This window comes from Neoarius graeffei, chromosome 13, assembly GCF_027579695.1.
Source record: "Neoarius graeffei isolate fNeoGra1 chromosome 13, fNeoGra1.pri, whole genome shotgun sequence".
Lineage (NCBI taxonomy): Eukaryota > Metazoa > Chordata > Actinopteri > Siluriformes > Ariidae > Neoarius > Neoarius graeffei.
The window spans coordinates 19828609-19845878 of record NC_083581.1 but is presented as its reverse complement, the minus strand read 5'-3'; the positions used below and the strand labels follow the sequence as shown (position 1 = coordinate 19845878).

General features: G+C 39.2%; 1 protein-coding gene across 1 annotated transcript in view; it reads left to right on the top strand.

Moving 5' to 3' along the window:
- Positions 1–15365, top strand: part of LOC132895875 (serine--tRNA ligase, cytoplasmic-like) — a 21564-nt gene extending 6199 nt beyond the window's left edge. Inside the window, exons 4-7 of the mRNA XM_060936633.1 lie at positions 115–244; positions 13971–14128; positions 14244–14373; positions 15358–15365. Of these exons, the coding sequence (XP_060792616.1) occupies positions 115–244; positions 13971–14128; positions 14244–14373; positions 15358–15365 (426 nt within the window). The remainder of the gene's footprint in view (positions 1–114; positions 245–13970; positions 14129–14243; positions 14374–15357) is intronic.
- Positions 15366–17270: the final 1905 nt, after the last annotated feature.

Below are 17270 nucleotides of genomic sequence, written 5' to 3'. Positions count from 1 at the left end.
CAAGTGTGACATTAGTGCAAGGGGTCTATACTTGACTTATTGACTGGAATAAATTTACACAGTTTGGTGGATGAATTGTCACTTTAAAAAATGTCTTTGTAAATTCCCACACAGATTGAACAGTTTGTGTATGCCTCTCCTCATAACAACAAGTCATGGGAGATGTTTGATGAGATGATCACAACTGCAGAAGATTTCTACCAGTCACTTGGAATACCCTACCGCATTGTTAACATTGTCTCTGGTCAGTCTTTTTTTTTTTTTTCTAAATCTTTTTTTTAGGGAACTACCTTTTTGATTATGGTTTAAAAAAAAAAGGTTAACAAATAGGACTTTTTTTTCTTCAACTTTTATGAACATTTGTGAAGGCTGTAGTCAGGATTAAACAGAAAACAGCTACTTTTTTCTCTCTTTTCTTTAGCTTTCAGGAGTCTATAAAGAACGAGCTCAGATTTCTTGTTAAATCTACACTGCAACCCTGCTGTAACAAACTCTTTTACTACAAACTTTCGCTTATAATGAACCAAGTTCATGTCATCCACCTTTAACCCTCTGGGGTCTGACGGTATTTTCTGGCCCTAATGATTTTGGCATACTCTGATTTTGTTGTCAATTTCAACAAAACTAAGCAGTATTTTCAAAGTCATATGACTTTTTGTCTTCAGTACAAGTTCAGCTCCAATAATATCTATGTAGTACGTATGTCATGATTGTACTTTAAAACAAAAAACAGAAAAATGATGTAAAAAGCAGTTTTAGAACTGTGTTGGAATGTGTGAAAAAACATTACCTTACCCATTTTGCCAAATCATTTTGATCACTTGAGGTGATTCTTTTCAGTCTTAGGGATGTATCAAGCACAACTTAAATCTGCTCCATTGATTTGGACAATTAACTGGCCATCAAAAAATGTATGTCCTGTTGTTTTGGGATAAAGGTTTGGGAGTAGGAGGAGTATTCAATAAGACAGATTGAGGACATTGCAGACCAAGTGGAAGAATTCATAACTCAACCTGTAAGTACTGAAAACTGGCAAATGATGGGTGCTAAGCCAAAAAACAAAAACAGAAGAGTAATTACTTCAACACCAGCTCATCTCATCTCATTCTCATCTCATTATCTCTAGCCGCTTTATCCTGTTCTACAGGGTCGCAGGCAAGCTGGAGCCTATCCCAGCTGACTACGGGCGAAAGGCGGGGTACACCCTGGACAAGTCGCCAGGTCATCACAGGGCTGACACATAGACACAGACAACCATTCACACTCACATTCACACCTACGGTCAATTTCACCAGTCACCAGTTAACCTAACCTGCATGTCTTTGGACCGTGGGGGAAACCGGAGCACCCGGAGGAAACCCACGCGGACACGGGGAGAACATGCAAACTCCACACAGAAAGGCCCTCGCCGGCCCCGGGGCTCGAACCCAGAACCTTCTTGCTGTGAGGCGACAGCGCTAACCACTACACCACCGTGCCGCCCCCAACACCAGCTCATTCTACAAATTACAATAGGATCTACAATCCTATGGAAAATCCACAGCCTATAAGGCTTCAGAACAAATTTGAATGCCTCAGGGATGTGGAAGAGGATTTGTCAAGCGGACAAACACATAGTAAAAAGAGATCACACCAAGATCGAAGAGCTGTGAGAAGAGGCAAAAAGCAGCTCGTAACACCACCTGATCCCACAACCCTTGTTCTTGGTGATTCCACTGTAAGACAATTAAAAGGTTATGAGATGATTATTTGTTGTCTTCCAAATGCATCCATCTCTGACACCAAAGACAGCATTTTGAAACTCATGTCCGAGCATAAAACTATAAAACGTATCGTTGTGCATGTGGGAGCAAACGATGTTTTCAGAGAACAGCTGTTTGTCCAAGATGATTTCAGAAAACTTTTTTCTGAGCTCTATAAGACTGGAATTCAATCTTTTATCAGTGGCCCACTCCCAGCGAGAGGAAGTTTTGCTTTTTTTCGACTCTTCAGTCTTAACACCTGGCTTGGAAAAACTTGTTCTTCATTTGGTATGAATTTCATAGACAATTTTAACCTTTTTTGGAATCGCAAAGAATTTTACAAGCCAAATAGCACTGAACTCAGCTGGATTGGAGCTGGATTGAAGTCTTAGCAGACCACTACAAACTTGCAATCTTTTCTCAGCCAGCACTGAGGAAAACAGTTGATAAGATGTCACAGACTGACATAGTTACAAAGCCTAAACAATCATCTTTGCAAGTCGTCATCAAGGACACACAAACATCTGACTTGCAGGCCTCCCAACATTCAAGGACAGACGACTCCACTTCTCCTCGGATGGATTTCCCAAATAGCATGAAAAAACTGCTCCCAATGGCTACACTTTCCTTTTCCAGCCCAAATCTGTGCATCAAGCAGTGCATCAAAATTGTGTTCGTCCAGGACTTTCAGCTGGCTACAAATCTTTTTCACCATCCAAAAGATGCATGTCATCTCCAGTCCTTTCACCCTCAAACCAAATGGAACATTTAGAAAGTCTTGTTTGATGTAGTCTGGGTCCCTGCAAATGGTAATGTTGAAAAAAAGTTGGGACCCGATGTTGACACTATTCCTGTGTTGATAAGAAACAGAAAACATAGAGCACATTTAACCCTGGGGGTGAACCAATCTAATCTCCTTCCTGTTTTAAAACAGCATCAAAGTGCACAACCAAATATTGCTTCTAGAATTTCTGTAAAGCTAGCTCTTCTGAACATTAGATCACTTTTAAACAAGTCATTTTTAATTAATGATCTTATTTGTAAACACAATCTTGATTTTTTGCTTCTAACTGAAACCTGGCTGGATCAAGCAAATAGTGCTACCACCCTTATCGAAGCAGCTCCCCCAAATTTTAATTTTTTGAATGTTACCCAACAAGGGAAAGGTGGCGGGATCGCAAATATATTCAAAGTCTCTTTTCAATGTAAACAATCCTCACTTGGTGATTTTACGTCCTTTGAACACTTATGTGCACTTGTTACATGCTCTCCTAACATATTATTATTAACTATTTATAGGCCTCCGAGACATTCAGCCAAAGTCTTTCTTGAAGAGTTTGGTGAACTGTTATCAGTCATTTGCTTAGAGTTTGATTGTCTTATTATATCTGGGGATTTTAACTTGCATGTAGATAATACTGATAACATTTATGCAAAAGAACTATTTGCAATTATTGATAACTTTAACCTGGTACAACATGTACAGGGACCGACCCACTCTCGTGGTCATACTCTTGACCTCGTCATCACAAAGGGTCTTACTGTTTCTTATACTGTTGTTGACCTGGCATTATCTGATCATTTCTGTGTTTTCTTTGAAGTTTCTATGTCTCCTCACATTCAGAATAGCTCAACGACTATAGGTAGGAGAGTCATAAACGACAACACATGTGTTCTTTTTGAGCAAGCTCTCTTACAGAACTCAACCAAAATGTCAGACTCTGTAGATGATTTACTGGAATTTTTTAATTTAAATATGACCCAAATTATGGATGATATTGCTCCATTCAAAATAAAAAGAGTCAATGATAAGCAGAAAGCACCATGGAAGCAGTACCCGGCTGTTAAACTGCTAAAGAGAGAATGTAGAAAGACTGAAAGAAAATGGCGCAAATCTAAACTTCACATCCATTATCAAATCCATAAAGAGATGCTTTGTAATTATAATTATGAAATTCGTAAAGCAAGACAGTCTTTCTTCTCCAACATCATCAGCAGGAATATGAACAATGCCCGTGTGCTATTTTCAACAGTAGAGAAGCTAACTAATGCCCCACCACCTGAACTTCTATCAGTTAATAAATGCAATGAGTTTGCATCTTTTTTCAAAGGTAAAATTGATAAAATAAGGCAGAATATTTCTCATAATATATCTCAGTTGCAAAAAATTGAAAAACTGCAATCACCAATGACACAGATAGATAACTTTAACACAATGTCAGAATTTTGTTTAATTGATTATGGGACTCTTGAAAAAACTGTACAAAATCTCAGTTCTTCAACATCTGAATTGGACATTCTGCCCACCAACTTTTTTAAGTCTGTTCTTCATCTTATAATTACAGATGTGCTTCAAATTATAAATACATCCTTGGAGACTGGCGTTGTTCCTGTGTCCCTAAAAAAAGCTGTTGTAAAGCCCCTTGTTAAAAAAAAATAATCTGGATCCTTCAGTGTAAAATAACTACAGGCCAATATCAAATCTACCATTCATCGGGAAAATCCTGGAAAAAATTGTCTTCAATCAATTAACTGCCTTCTTGATATCAAACAGCCGTTTTGATAATTTTCAGTCAGGATTTCGTGCTAATCATAGCACTGAAACAGCGTTGATTGAAGTTATAAATGACATACGTCTTAATACTGATGCAGGCAAAACATCGGTCCTGGTATTACTGGACCTCAGTGCAGCTTTTGATACTGTTGATCACAACATACTGCTATATAGACTTGAACACTGGGTTGGATTGACTGGTAAAGTTATCAATTGGTTAAAATCATACTTAAAAGATAGAAGCTTCTTTGTTACCCTGGGAAATTGTTCCTCAACGTCAATGCCCTTGACCTGTGGTGTCCCCCAGGGGTCGATTCTTGGACCATTACTTTTCAACCTTTATATGCTCCCACTTGGGCAAATTATCAATAAAAATTCAATTTTGTATCACTGCTATGCAGATGATACCCAAATTTATTTTGCTCTATCACCAAATGACTATGCCCCCCTTGAATGTCTCTACCAGTGCATCGATCAAATCAATAGCTGGATGTCACAAAATTTTCTTCAGTTGAACACAGATAAAACAGAAGTAATTCTATTTGGAAAAAAAGATGAAAGACTCAGGATTACCACTATTCTTGACACAAAAGGGATTAAAACTAAAGAAATGGTTAAAAATCTTGGTGTTTTCATTGACAGCGAGCTAAACTTTGACAGTCACATGAAAGCAATCACTAAAACGGCATTTTATCACCTAAAAAACATTTCCAAACTAAGAGGACTTATGTCAAAAAATGATCTGGAAAAACTAATACATGCCTTCATCTCTAGTAGGGTTGATTACTGCAATGGCCTTTTCACAGGCCTGCCAAAAAAGACCATCAAACGACTTCAGCTGGTTCAAAATGCAGCGGCGAGGGTTCTCACATGAACAAAAAGAACAGAGCACATTACCCCAATTCTAAGGTCCCTTCACTGGCTTCCAGTAAGCTACAGAATTGACTTTAAAGCATTGCTGCTGGTGTACAAATCTCTAAATGGTACAGGGCCCAATTACCTCTCTGATATGTTGCAGCGGCCTAACCCAATCAGATCTACCAGATCGCAACAGAAAAATTTACTTTTAAAACCAGTTGTTAAAACAAAGTGTGGTGAAGCAGCTTTTAGCTACTATGCAGTACATCTATGGAACCAACTGCCAGAGGACATTAAAAATGCTCCTGCTGTTGGCAGCTTCAAATCTAGGTTAAAGACCAAGCTGTTTTCAGATGCTTTCTGTTAAATAATTAATAGTTTTACATTTTTTATAATCTTTACTTTCTCTGCATGTTTTAAATTTACTTTAATTTTATTCTATTTTATTCCGCTGGCTTCTTTTTCTTTTTCTCCTTTTTTTTCTTTTTGGCATTTTATTATTTTATTTCTACTGTTATTTAATTCTTATTATTTTCTTTTAATTCTTTTAATTAATTGTTTTAGATTAAAAATAAAATTATTTTATGTAATTTTATTTCTTTATTGTTTACTGTTTTTGTTTTTGCTTCTGTAAAGCACATTGAACTGCCATTGTGTATGAAATGTGCTATATAAATAAACTTGCCTTGCCTTGCCTAAAAAATTCCATTCAAAGAGAAGAGTGAATACTGCCAACTCAATCCCATCAGGTCAAGTGTTCAAAATGGATAGTCACAATGGGTAAAGTAATGTTTTTTGTTCCCCCCCCCCCACACACACACATTTCAACACTGTTCTAAAGCTGCTTTTTTACAACAGCTTTATTTATCTTGTATTTGACTCTATTCAGTGTGTCTTGAAATTAACTCTCGTACTATTTTACTCAGTTCAGAGCCACAACCAACTCTGTTACACAGTTACTCTGTACTTTTGTTCCCATTCCAACTCCAAATTTTACTCTCTAAACTCAAAATAGAGCCAAATTAACTATTTATGAGGAAAATACTTTGGAAAAATTGCTCAGTCATTTTTTCTGTCTGGGCGGCACGGTGGTGTAGTGGTTAGTGCTGTCTCCTCACAGCAAGAAGGTCCGGGTTCGAGCCCCGTGGCCGGCGAGGGCCTTTCTGTGTGGAGTTTGCATTTTCTCCCCATGTCCACGTGGGTTTCCTCCGGGTGCTCCGGTTTCCCCCACAGTCCAAAGACATGCAGGTTAGGTTAACTGGTGACTCTAAATTGACCGTAGGTGTGAATGCGAGTGTGAATGGTTGTCTGTGTCTATGTGTCAGCCCTGTGATGACCTGGCGACTTGTCCAGGGTGTACCCCGCCTTTCGCCCGTAGTCAGCTGGGATAGGCTCCAGCTTGCCTGCGACCCTGTAGAACAGGATAAAGCGGCTAGAGATAATGAGATGAGATGAGATTTTTTCTGTCTATGCACTACAGCGCATGCGTATCAACTGAGATGCTCATAATAAATAGGACTTAATAAATAAATAAATAAATAAATAAACAATTACTCGAGTTGATCTTCGGCTAGATCAGGTTGAAGTAAAAAAAAAAAAAAGTTCTCAAGATTGAATTGGACCATGATTCTCTGTCCTGAATCATGAATTGAATTGCTGTCCTGAATCATCCGAAGTGCGTAAAATCCACTTGCCATCTCGCAACAGGTTTTACCTCCAAATAGCCTAAACTATGGCTGACAGATTTTATCCTGTTTACAGTGGGCATTCCCACAGCAAAAGAGAAACCATTCAAAACCAAAAGAGTGAAAGTGATTATCATGCCATTACCATGTGAATAGTCTTTTATGAATGTGTAAGTGGGTGCTCAGCGCTCTGACTCTGGTGTGACTTAGGCTACATCCACACGACAACGGCAACGAGATGTTATTTAAAAATATATCGCGTCCAAATGGGCAACAATCAGTAAAATATCAGGCCCATATGGCAATGCAATGCTTGCTGAAAACGATGCAATACACATGCCACACCTCTAGGGGCGCTGTAAGACGGTCCCTTCGGAGACACCAGAACAATAGAAGAAGTAAGGATGCATATTAGCCACAAAGTCAGGAAAATCTGTTTGTAAAATTACATTATAATGACCAAATACAATGAAAAGTATTTTTCCAGTCTCACCTGTGAAAGGTAATCCCATGTGATCTCGTTTGGATGGCAAACCTGTTGGTACAGTTAAACGCAGCTAATCTTTATTCTCCGCTTTGACCTCTCCAAAATGGCGGCGAGGATGACCTATGATTCTACGCGGAAGGCGGCGTCTTTAATGGTCTGGAATAAATTGAATGCTAATTAAATAATGATTAATTTGCTCCTCTACGCCCTTTTTGAGGAATGTATTGTAGGACTTAAACCCACATCTGAAGAGGTGAGATTGCTCTTTTTTTCTCTATTTTTGCTGGCGGGATTGACTCTCTCTCTCTCTCTCACTTTGCACCATTACACAATAAATATTCACAGTGAAAATATTTTGTAAGCGCGTTTCATGAACCAAGTTATAGGATTTGTTGACAACTCGCATCGCAATGAGAAGATCATTGGCACTACTGGTGTTAAGAATCAGACCATTTCATAAATGAATATTTTGCTGTAGAGCTGCAGTGTTTGTACAATTGCATGTTTTTGCTTCACTATTACTGTCACTATTCTGCTTCTTGCATTACTACTGTGAACTAACACTGAACATAATAATAATAATAATAATAATATCCAAGCTCGTGTTTCACTCTCACTAGTGCTCTGTAAGGCTTTTTCCTGGTGATATTCGTTACACTTCTACCCGGCGTGAAGCACTCACAGTCATGTGGTTGTGACGTCATCGTAAACAAATCCGTTTTACTCATCCAGACGACTTCACAACGGCAACGTTGCCAGATCTTTCCACTCTGGAACCCGTTCTCAAAAAGATTGCGTTTTGGGCACCCAAAACGCCGGTGCCGTGTGGACGCCAGGCCTAAACGATAAGCAATTGTATCGGAGTCACCTGAATCCGTTGCCGTGTGGACAGGGCCTTACTCAAGGTGACAAGTTTTATGTTTCATCTAATTTGGGTAATTTAAAATTTTTTGGCAGTGGACACATAGAAAAGTGTAAAGTATAAAAAGTATAAAGTTTGTCAATGTTTATCATGCTTGTATGATAAAAAATCGTGAAGATATTTACCCAAATACATGACCTACTTATTCTAAACCTGCCGAGCTTTGCCGGCGAAGCTTTTGGCCCCAAAGAGTTAATGACAGAATTGGAGTCTTCAAATATCTATAATATATATAATCACTGAGCCAGATGCCTGTCTTCCCACCAGAGATGGGCATTAAATAATCAAGTCCACAGTCAAGTTGACGATACGTGTTAACGCCATAAAACAAAGGCTTAACGAGCCTTGCTTAGGTGTCCCGTCACTAAGAATTATCAAGAACGGCAATCATTGACTTCAAAAAATTCCTTAAAAGGACTTTATTTTACAAGCTAAAAGCATTTTTACTTGAATCTTTACTCTATAAGTACTGTTGTCATGGCTACTCGTAAACATAAAATACTCTCCGTCTGTCAGAAAATGCAGGTGATGCACGGTTGTAATCACTGGAAAAGTTTTTAAATAAAACACACTGGCAAACAGCTCCAAATCAGTGATCAAAAATCAGAGTAAAGAAACAGGCAATCGTCAAGTGAGGCATAGACAGGATATCAAAGGTGAAGACAAAGGGCAAAATACAAAACAGAGTTGGAAACCAGGATATCAATACACCGCTACAAAAAGCTTGGTAACGTGAGACACTAGGAACAGCAAAAATCAGAGTAAAGATTTCACAAAGTAAAGACTTCACAAAGTCTGTGTAGTAAGAGTCCTGATAAATGCCCTGTGATTGCGTACTAAGCCGGAACACATGCATGGTAATTAGTCCTAATGGAGCTGCATGCGTGTACATGAGTAGCAGTTTGAGGCGACACTGTCAAAGACCAACTTCACATCCTGGACCATCTAAAGCGTGGTGAGAAAATAACTAATTGGTCTAAAGAATATGGTATCCCGAAAAATTTAAATTAAACTTTTAAAGAAAAAGCACTCTGAGACTTCATCCATTACTGCAGTCAACATGATGGGCCAAAAAGAAAGATGATGTGGCAAGCAAACGAGGGTGAGTGTGACCTTATTTCCTTTACTTTATAAATATGTAAGCGAATTAATTGTAAATATAAATTAAATGAAGTTGGTCTCGTAAGAGTGAGTGAGTGGTGTCTCAAGTGGGTCCATTTCAGTATTATGAACTTTTTGGTATAACAAATGATTTGGATGTCCCCCAAGGACTTCGTTATATCGGGGTTGCAGTGTATTTGTACAGTCAAAAACACCATTTAAAGGGCTGATGACACGTTTTTGACATCTTTGGCGATGTTTTATAACATAAAAAGTAATTCCCGATGATCCATATATTAATTCACAAAGGCACCTATTTTACAAGTTATTATAAAAAAACGCGGCTATTTGGGCAAATTTGACGGGGCTGCAGCACCCAGGAGACGAATGAGGAGGAGGGGCTATATGACGTCAGCGAAATAATCTTCCTCCTCACTTACCAGTTTGTTGTTGATGCGAGAGGTGTTCAGTTTATCATTATTAGTATTATTATTATACATTATTATACATTAATATATATGAGTGATTCCACGCTTATGGGTACTGAAATGGCGACATGAACTTATTTTTAAAAATTCACCTAAAACCATTTCTTTTTTTACCATCAGGTCACAAAACATGTAATCTTTAATGAATGATATGTTAAAAGATAACTTTAATTTTCTGAGATGTAATAAAAACATTTATATGCCAAAGTCAGAATGTAACAGAAGTGTTGTGGACATATATATTCTCAATTTTAACAATGTAGAATTACTTTTTGAAACATAGGAAGGTGATGTTTTAGCAAATATAATTAATAAACATGTGTAGTAGAATAAACATACACATTCTTTCAATAAGATTAACATGGTATATAGCTAGATTGTAATTAATTTGTAACAGATGCGAGATGGACAATCGTAACAGAAATAATGTAACAGACATCATTTTGGAACTCATAGGCTTGACTTTGGCATATAAATATGTTTTTATTACATCTCAGAAAATTAAAGTTATCTTTTAACATATCATTCATTAAAGATTACATGTTTTGTGACCTGATGGTAAAAAAAGAAATGGTTTTTGGTGAATAAGTTCATGTCCCCATTTCAGTACCCATAAGCATGGAATCACTCATATATATATATATATATATATATATATATATATATATATATATATATAGTTATTATGCCTTCGCGTTGTGTTGCCGGCTTTTGCTCCAAAACCCACAAGGATGGGGTAAGTTTATTCAAGTTTCCCAGAGATCCCGAGCTGCATGCGAAGTGGGTGAAGCAAGTCAGGCGCACTCGTGACAAGTGGGAGCCCTCACCAACATCCGTCCTGTGCTCTGAACACTTCGATTTGGATTGTTTTGACACCCTTCCCAGCTTAAAAGAATCTCTTGGGTGTTCAGTTCAACACAAACGTGTGTTGCTACCATCAGCAGTGCCTACAGTATTCCGGAGGGGGTCTACTAGTAGCTATGCCGGATCCAGCAGTCGCCTGGGACAAGGCGACTCCTCCAAAGACAGTCCAACTGTCAGAACATGTGTTGAGAAACGACATAAGATAAAGGTACGTAGAGCTATAGAGTGCTCCGACATGATGCTAAAAATAGTAACCATGTGGTCTGCGCGGCCATCTTGGAAGTGACTCGCTCCAGAGCACTCATAGAGTACACATCATAGAGTACACATTCATGATAATCATAAATGTAATCATAAAGTCGGCATGATATCAGTCATGTATTTGCTTCTGAAAGCTTGTTTCTCAAAGCAAACACTGAGGGAAAGCTAACTTAGCCAGACAAGTAGGCTACAGATTGTCATTTGCTTACGCTGATGTAGGTTATCAAATATTTTGCTTCATTCAAGAATAAAACTAAGAAGCCATAAACTAGAAGACATGCCTGCCAATATTATCCTAAATGTATCACGGATCAGGCATAGTCATAAGCTTATTATGTTAGCCGTTTGCATGCTCCATTAGGAACTACCGGTATGTATTCAGTGTAGCATACGGCTTACATGATATAAGCAGTGTTTACACATGCAAGACAACAATACACAATATTAAAATATTGATTCCGTAACATTTTGAACAAATACGGGTTGACCTACCAATCCTTGTTATCCAACCTTGTGGTGTTCAATGCTGGGCTGTCTGCCTGTCCGCTGTCCATCTCGGGGTCGGAGTCGCTCTCAGATTGCACAGTAACAGGTTCAAACCTGTACGGTTGGATGCACCCGTGTTCGTCATCACTTGATTCTTCCGATCTATCCCACTCACAACACAATTCTAGACTCCCAGAAGAGGAAGAGCTAGAGAGTTCACTGGCGTTTTCATGCGCCATTTCCATTGAGTAGACAGCCAGTGAACCGCAGCGTGTTCTTCCGCTGACGTCACAACATGGCCGCGAGCCACGGACCCAGTTTTCTTGCGCTGTGCAATTAAAAGTTGGATATTCGCGTAACAACAGCTTCTTTTCACGTAATTATAACAGAAATCTAACATGTTTGCCATGTTGTATAGTTTATTTAAGAAATTGCATAGAGTCATGTTCGTGTCATCAGCCCTTTAAACAGGAATCAAAATGAATGAATGAAGAAATTTATTTGTGATGTATCATAGAGGCAGAGATGAAAACAACACTGTTGTGGTCAGAAGTTTACATAAATGGACATGACTATCCTAGCAATATTGGGCTTTCAGTGATTCTTTAACTTTTTTTTTCCTGTGGCAGAATGATTGCACAGCATCTTTAATGAGAAAAAAATAATTTGGTGCACAAGTTTCATCTCATTCTCATCTCATTATCTCTAGCCACTTTATCCTGTTCTACAGGGTCGCAGGCAAGCTGGAGCCTATCCCAGCTGACTACGGGCAAAAGGCGGGGTACACCCTGGGCAAGTCGCCAGGTCATCACAGGGCTGACACATAGACAACCATTCACACTCTCATTCACACATACGGTCAATTTAGAGTCACCAGTTAACCTAACCTGCATGTCTTTGTACTGTGGGGGAAACCGGAGCACCCGGAGGAAACCCACGTGGACACGGGGAGAACATGCAAACTCTGCACAGAAAGGCCCTCGCCGGCCACGGGGCTTGAACCCGGACCTTCTTGCTGTGAGGCGGTAGCGCTAACCACTACACCACCGGGTACACAAGTTTTTTAAATTAATTTTGGGTTTTCTGAAATCAAGACAGGGTCACAATTCTACATATCGAGTCAAAATTTACATCCAGCACATCTAATATTTGGTTAAATGTTCCTTAGTCAGTTTCATCTTGACTAGACACTTTTTATAGTCATCAACAAGCTTCTGTCAGAATTCTGGTTGGATATTTGTCCACTTTTCTTGGCAGAATTGGTAGAGTTCAATTAAATTTGCGTTTCCTGTCACAAACATGACTTTTAAAGTATAGTCAGTATATTTTTGTAAGGCTTGAGGTCAGGATGTGTTTGAAGCTTAATGTTGGCCTGCTTTATCCACAACCAGCTTTGATGTGTTTGGGTTCATTGTCCTGTTTGAACACAGTTTCTGATGGTTCGTGGTTATGCTGAAGAGTTCTGAGGTTTTTCATTATTCCATCTACTTGGTGTGCAATGCACTACTACCACTGGCAGAATAACAGAGGATGATGCTGCCACCACTATGTGCACAAACAACTCTATCTTTGTCTCATCTGACCATAAAACTTTCCTCCAGAAGGCTTTCTCTTTGTCCATCTTGTCAGTTGCAAAGTTTACTCAAGTTTGAAGATGTTGATTTGAAGCAGGGACTTTTTTCTTAGATGGCAACCTCTCAGTCCATGGTGATGTAAAACTTGCTTGACTGTAGACGGTGTTCCAGCAGCTTCCAGTTCATTGGAGGTCTGTGTCTTGGTGGTTCCTGGCCATCTGAACCTACTTCCTCTTAGCTGAGGGTTTGGGTCTTCCAGCATAATGGAATCTGCAGTTGTTTAGCTCCAAGATACATTCCTGAGTGTGTAAATCTATGATCCTCTTTCAGATCTGCACTGAGCTCCTTGGACTTTCCAATTGTACTGTGTGTTAGTTAGTCCAGTGAGTGCCAAACCTTTTTATGTTGTCCAGCTGTAGTCAATCAGGATCACTAACAGGTAGTTAAGAGGCCTTGGTCTTGGCAAGTTAGACATTTTGGAACTTTCAGCACCGCTCAATTAATAATCTAAGTGGGTGTATGTAAACGTTTGACTTGTATGTATACTCTTGACCCTGTGTGATTTTAGAAACCCCAAAATAAATTGAAACTTTTGCATCAGATTCTTTTTTTCTATTAAATATGTATGGTGTATAATCATTCTGCCACAAAAAAGCTCAAAACTCATTGAAAGCCCAGTATTGCCATGAGGTTTGTCTGTGTATGTAAACTTCTGATCACAACTGCATTTATAGTATTAGCACAAAGATGCTATAATGCCGATTTTAGCCATATTTAATATATTTATTAAAGGTATGAATATGATTGAAATTGGCATTATAGCATCATTGTGCTAATACAATTAATGTTTAGCATTATAGTATTAGCAAAGTTAAATATGGTTGAAAAAGCCATATTATATTCTGGTGGTTTTGCAAGAGAATTGAACCTCTAAGAAATATTTTGTAGGCTCTTTGAACCATGCAGCCAGTAAGAAGCTGGACTTGGAGGCATGGTTCCCAGTCTCTCAGGCTTTTAGGGAGCTGGTGTCCTGCTCCAACTGCACCGACTATCAAGCTCGCCGCTTACGCATACACTATGGTCAGACAAAGAAGATGATGGATAAGGTAAAGCTGTATTCTCTAGAGAGAAAAATGCACTTAAGAAAGGTGGTGGTACAAATAATTTCATACTCGTGGAAAATATTAATAATCAATTTATGTATTTATTTATTTTTGCAAGGCTGAGTTTGTGCACATGCTCAATGCAACCATGTGTGCTACTACACGTGCAATATGTGCCATTCTGGAAAACTACCAGACTGCAGAGGGCGTAACCATTCCAGAGCCACTCAGGGAGTTCATGCCTCCAGGTAATCATATTTATACATGTTAACATATGTCAATATATTTTGAGTGAATTTTATGATTTTTCCTTTGGAGATTCTCAGGTTTAGTGATGAATATTACTGAAACCAAGCCTTTGCTGACCTTGTTGTAACATTAACGTTTCACAGATTTTTCCAAACATAAGGTTTTTTTGTCATTTAAATGCTAAATCTTTTTTTAAAAATCTGAATAATAGCATTAAAAAATAGTGTTTTTGTAAGAATTATATATGCTTCTATGCTTGTATATGATTGTATATGCTCATATGTAACTTTTTTTTAATGTGGTTCTTTAATTCAGACTTGAAAGAAATAATCAAGTTTGTGAAGGCAGCTCCTATTGACAGAGATGTCAAAAAAAGCAGAAGAAGCAAAAGGGAGGAAAGAAAAAGAAGAAGCAAGCCACTGACTTGCAAACATTCATGAACATCTTCATGAATGAATGTTAATTTCCATGCTGCAGCTGTTCATATTGTGGCACAAATAAAATGAATATGAAACAATGTGTCCTGCCGGTTTTATTCATTAAAGATCATGTGGATTGTACTGTAGTGCTGCTTAGTACAAACTGTATTTTGCAATAATTAGCTACACTTTTAGTACTTTATCTGGGGCATGTTTTACTGGTCCGACTGTAGCTGAGGAATAGTGGCCTTATTGATGGCAAGCCTGGTGAAGCCTGCCACCTCCATGTGTATATTAAAGGTCATGTATACAGCAGTGAACACAATGCTGTGGTTTGTACACTACACTCCCATGATGCTTATGAAATTTGTATCACTACAGACCAGGGACATGGTGCTTCACTGAAGTAATTTTGTTCTGTAGACAATCCATTTGAGAAACAATCATATTGTGGCAATGACAACAGAATGACAGATATGTCCAGCAAACTCGGGGTGATTTGCACATGTTGGCTTTTATTTTGAATGTGTGTAGTGCATGTGTTCATTTTTTTGCCACTCACAGATTTGTAATCTCATCTCATCTGTATAAGAAACAGGAAAAAAGAAAGCCAAAGAGAAACATAAAAATGATGCTTTTATCTGTGGCCAGCTTGGCTGCATATCAGTTGTTTTAGATTCCGTTCTCATCATAAATGAACACATGCACTCAGAAACAGGAAAAAAGAAAGCCAAAGAGAAACATAAAAATGATGCTTTTATCTGTGGCCAGCTTGGCTGCATATCAGTTGTTTTAGATTCCGTTCTCATCATAAATGAACACATGCACTCAGTGCAGAGAGAAACACTATGAATGTGTTACTAACATTTATAATCGACTAAAGGGAACTAACCCGATAACCAATCATCTGTCAGATGCACGCGTGCATGCAAGAAGTTAGAAATTGTGTTTTAATTTTCATCACTTTTTTCAGTCAGTAACACTTCATATTTCATTTTCAGTACTGTAAGTATAAAAAATAAAAGAATATTGAGTGTGTGTGTCTGGGGAATGTGCCAAATTCTTGGTGATTCCTGTTTGACACTTAAATTCTGTTTCATGGAAATTATTAATTTACATGTTTTTAAAGTCTTCTCTATATTCTAGACTGGGCTCTCTTGTATAAGAGAATCAAAAATAGATTTTTGAAAACAATAATTGTTGTATACTGTTGCATCAATATGGACCATATAGCATAGGCCTTGGGCGGCACAGTAGTGTAGTGGTTAGCGCTGTCGCCTCACAGCAAGAAGGCCCGGGTTTGAGCCCCGTGGCCGGCGAGGGCCTTTCTGTGCAGAGTTTGCATGTTCTCCCTGTGTCTGCATGGGTTTCCTCCGGGTGCTCCAGTTTCCCCCACAGTCCAAAGACATGCAGGTTAGGTTAACTGGTGACTCTAAATTGACCGTAGGTGTGAATGTGAGTGTGAATGGTTGTCTGTGTCGATGTGTCAGCCCTGTGATGACCTGGCGACTTGTCCAGGGTGTACCCCACCTTTCGGCCGTAGTCAGCTGGGATAGGCTCCAGCTTGCCTGCGACCCTGTAGAACAGGATAAAGTGGCTACAGATAATGAGATGAGACGAGATTACAAATCTGTGAGTGGCAAAAGTATGTGAACTGAAACTTCACATACTTTTGGCAAACTGAACTTCTGGGTGACTGAGCTGTTGATGAAGCTCCCCTCCGTCCCTGAGTCAACAAATGCAGAAAGCACATGCGTCGAAGAAGGCAATTTCAGCAATACAGGCACCTTGAAAGACTGAGCTCTAAATGATCGCACTGGACCCACCGGGTCAGCCTTGCTCTCCGCAGAGCTGGTGCGCGGTGGGTGGACTGGACACTGAATAATCTGATGGTTGGCACTCCCACAGTAAAAACACAGTCCCTCTCTCCTCCTTCAATCTCGTTTGGAGCATTTCAGACAAGTTTGTGAGACCTCCATGGGTGTGGGAGCATCAGTGGTTGAAGTGGGCGCGGACTCCTCCTTGAGTGACGGGTGACTGGATAGTAGATGGTTCAGCCGAATCGCAAGATCGAGCAGGGCGTCTAAGGTGAGATTTTCATCACGGCATGCCAGCTCACTCAATACAGCAGGGCGGAGCCCCTGGCAAAAAACAGCTTTCACAGCCGGCTCATTCCATCCACTGGTTGCTGCGAAAATTCGGAAATCTAGGGTATCGTCGGCAACTCTCCTAAAGCCCTGTGGAATGGTCAATAGGCTCTCGCCGACCTCAATTCCCTCAGGTTTATGATCAAACACACACTTGAATAGTGCGAGGAAATGATCATACAAGGTTTTATGCTCTCCTCCACACTGCGCTGGCCCACTGTATTGCCTTGCCGGTCAAGAACAAAAGAAACCTTGTGATCTTACATTCATCAGAGATGTGTTGGATCATAGAGAAGTACATGGAGCACTGAAGCAAAAAATCCCTTACAG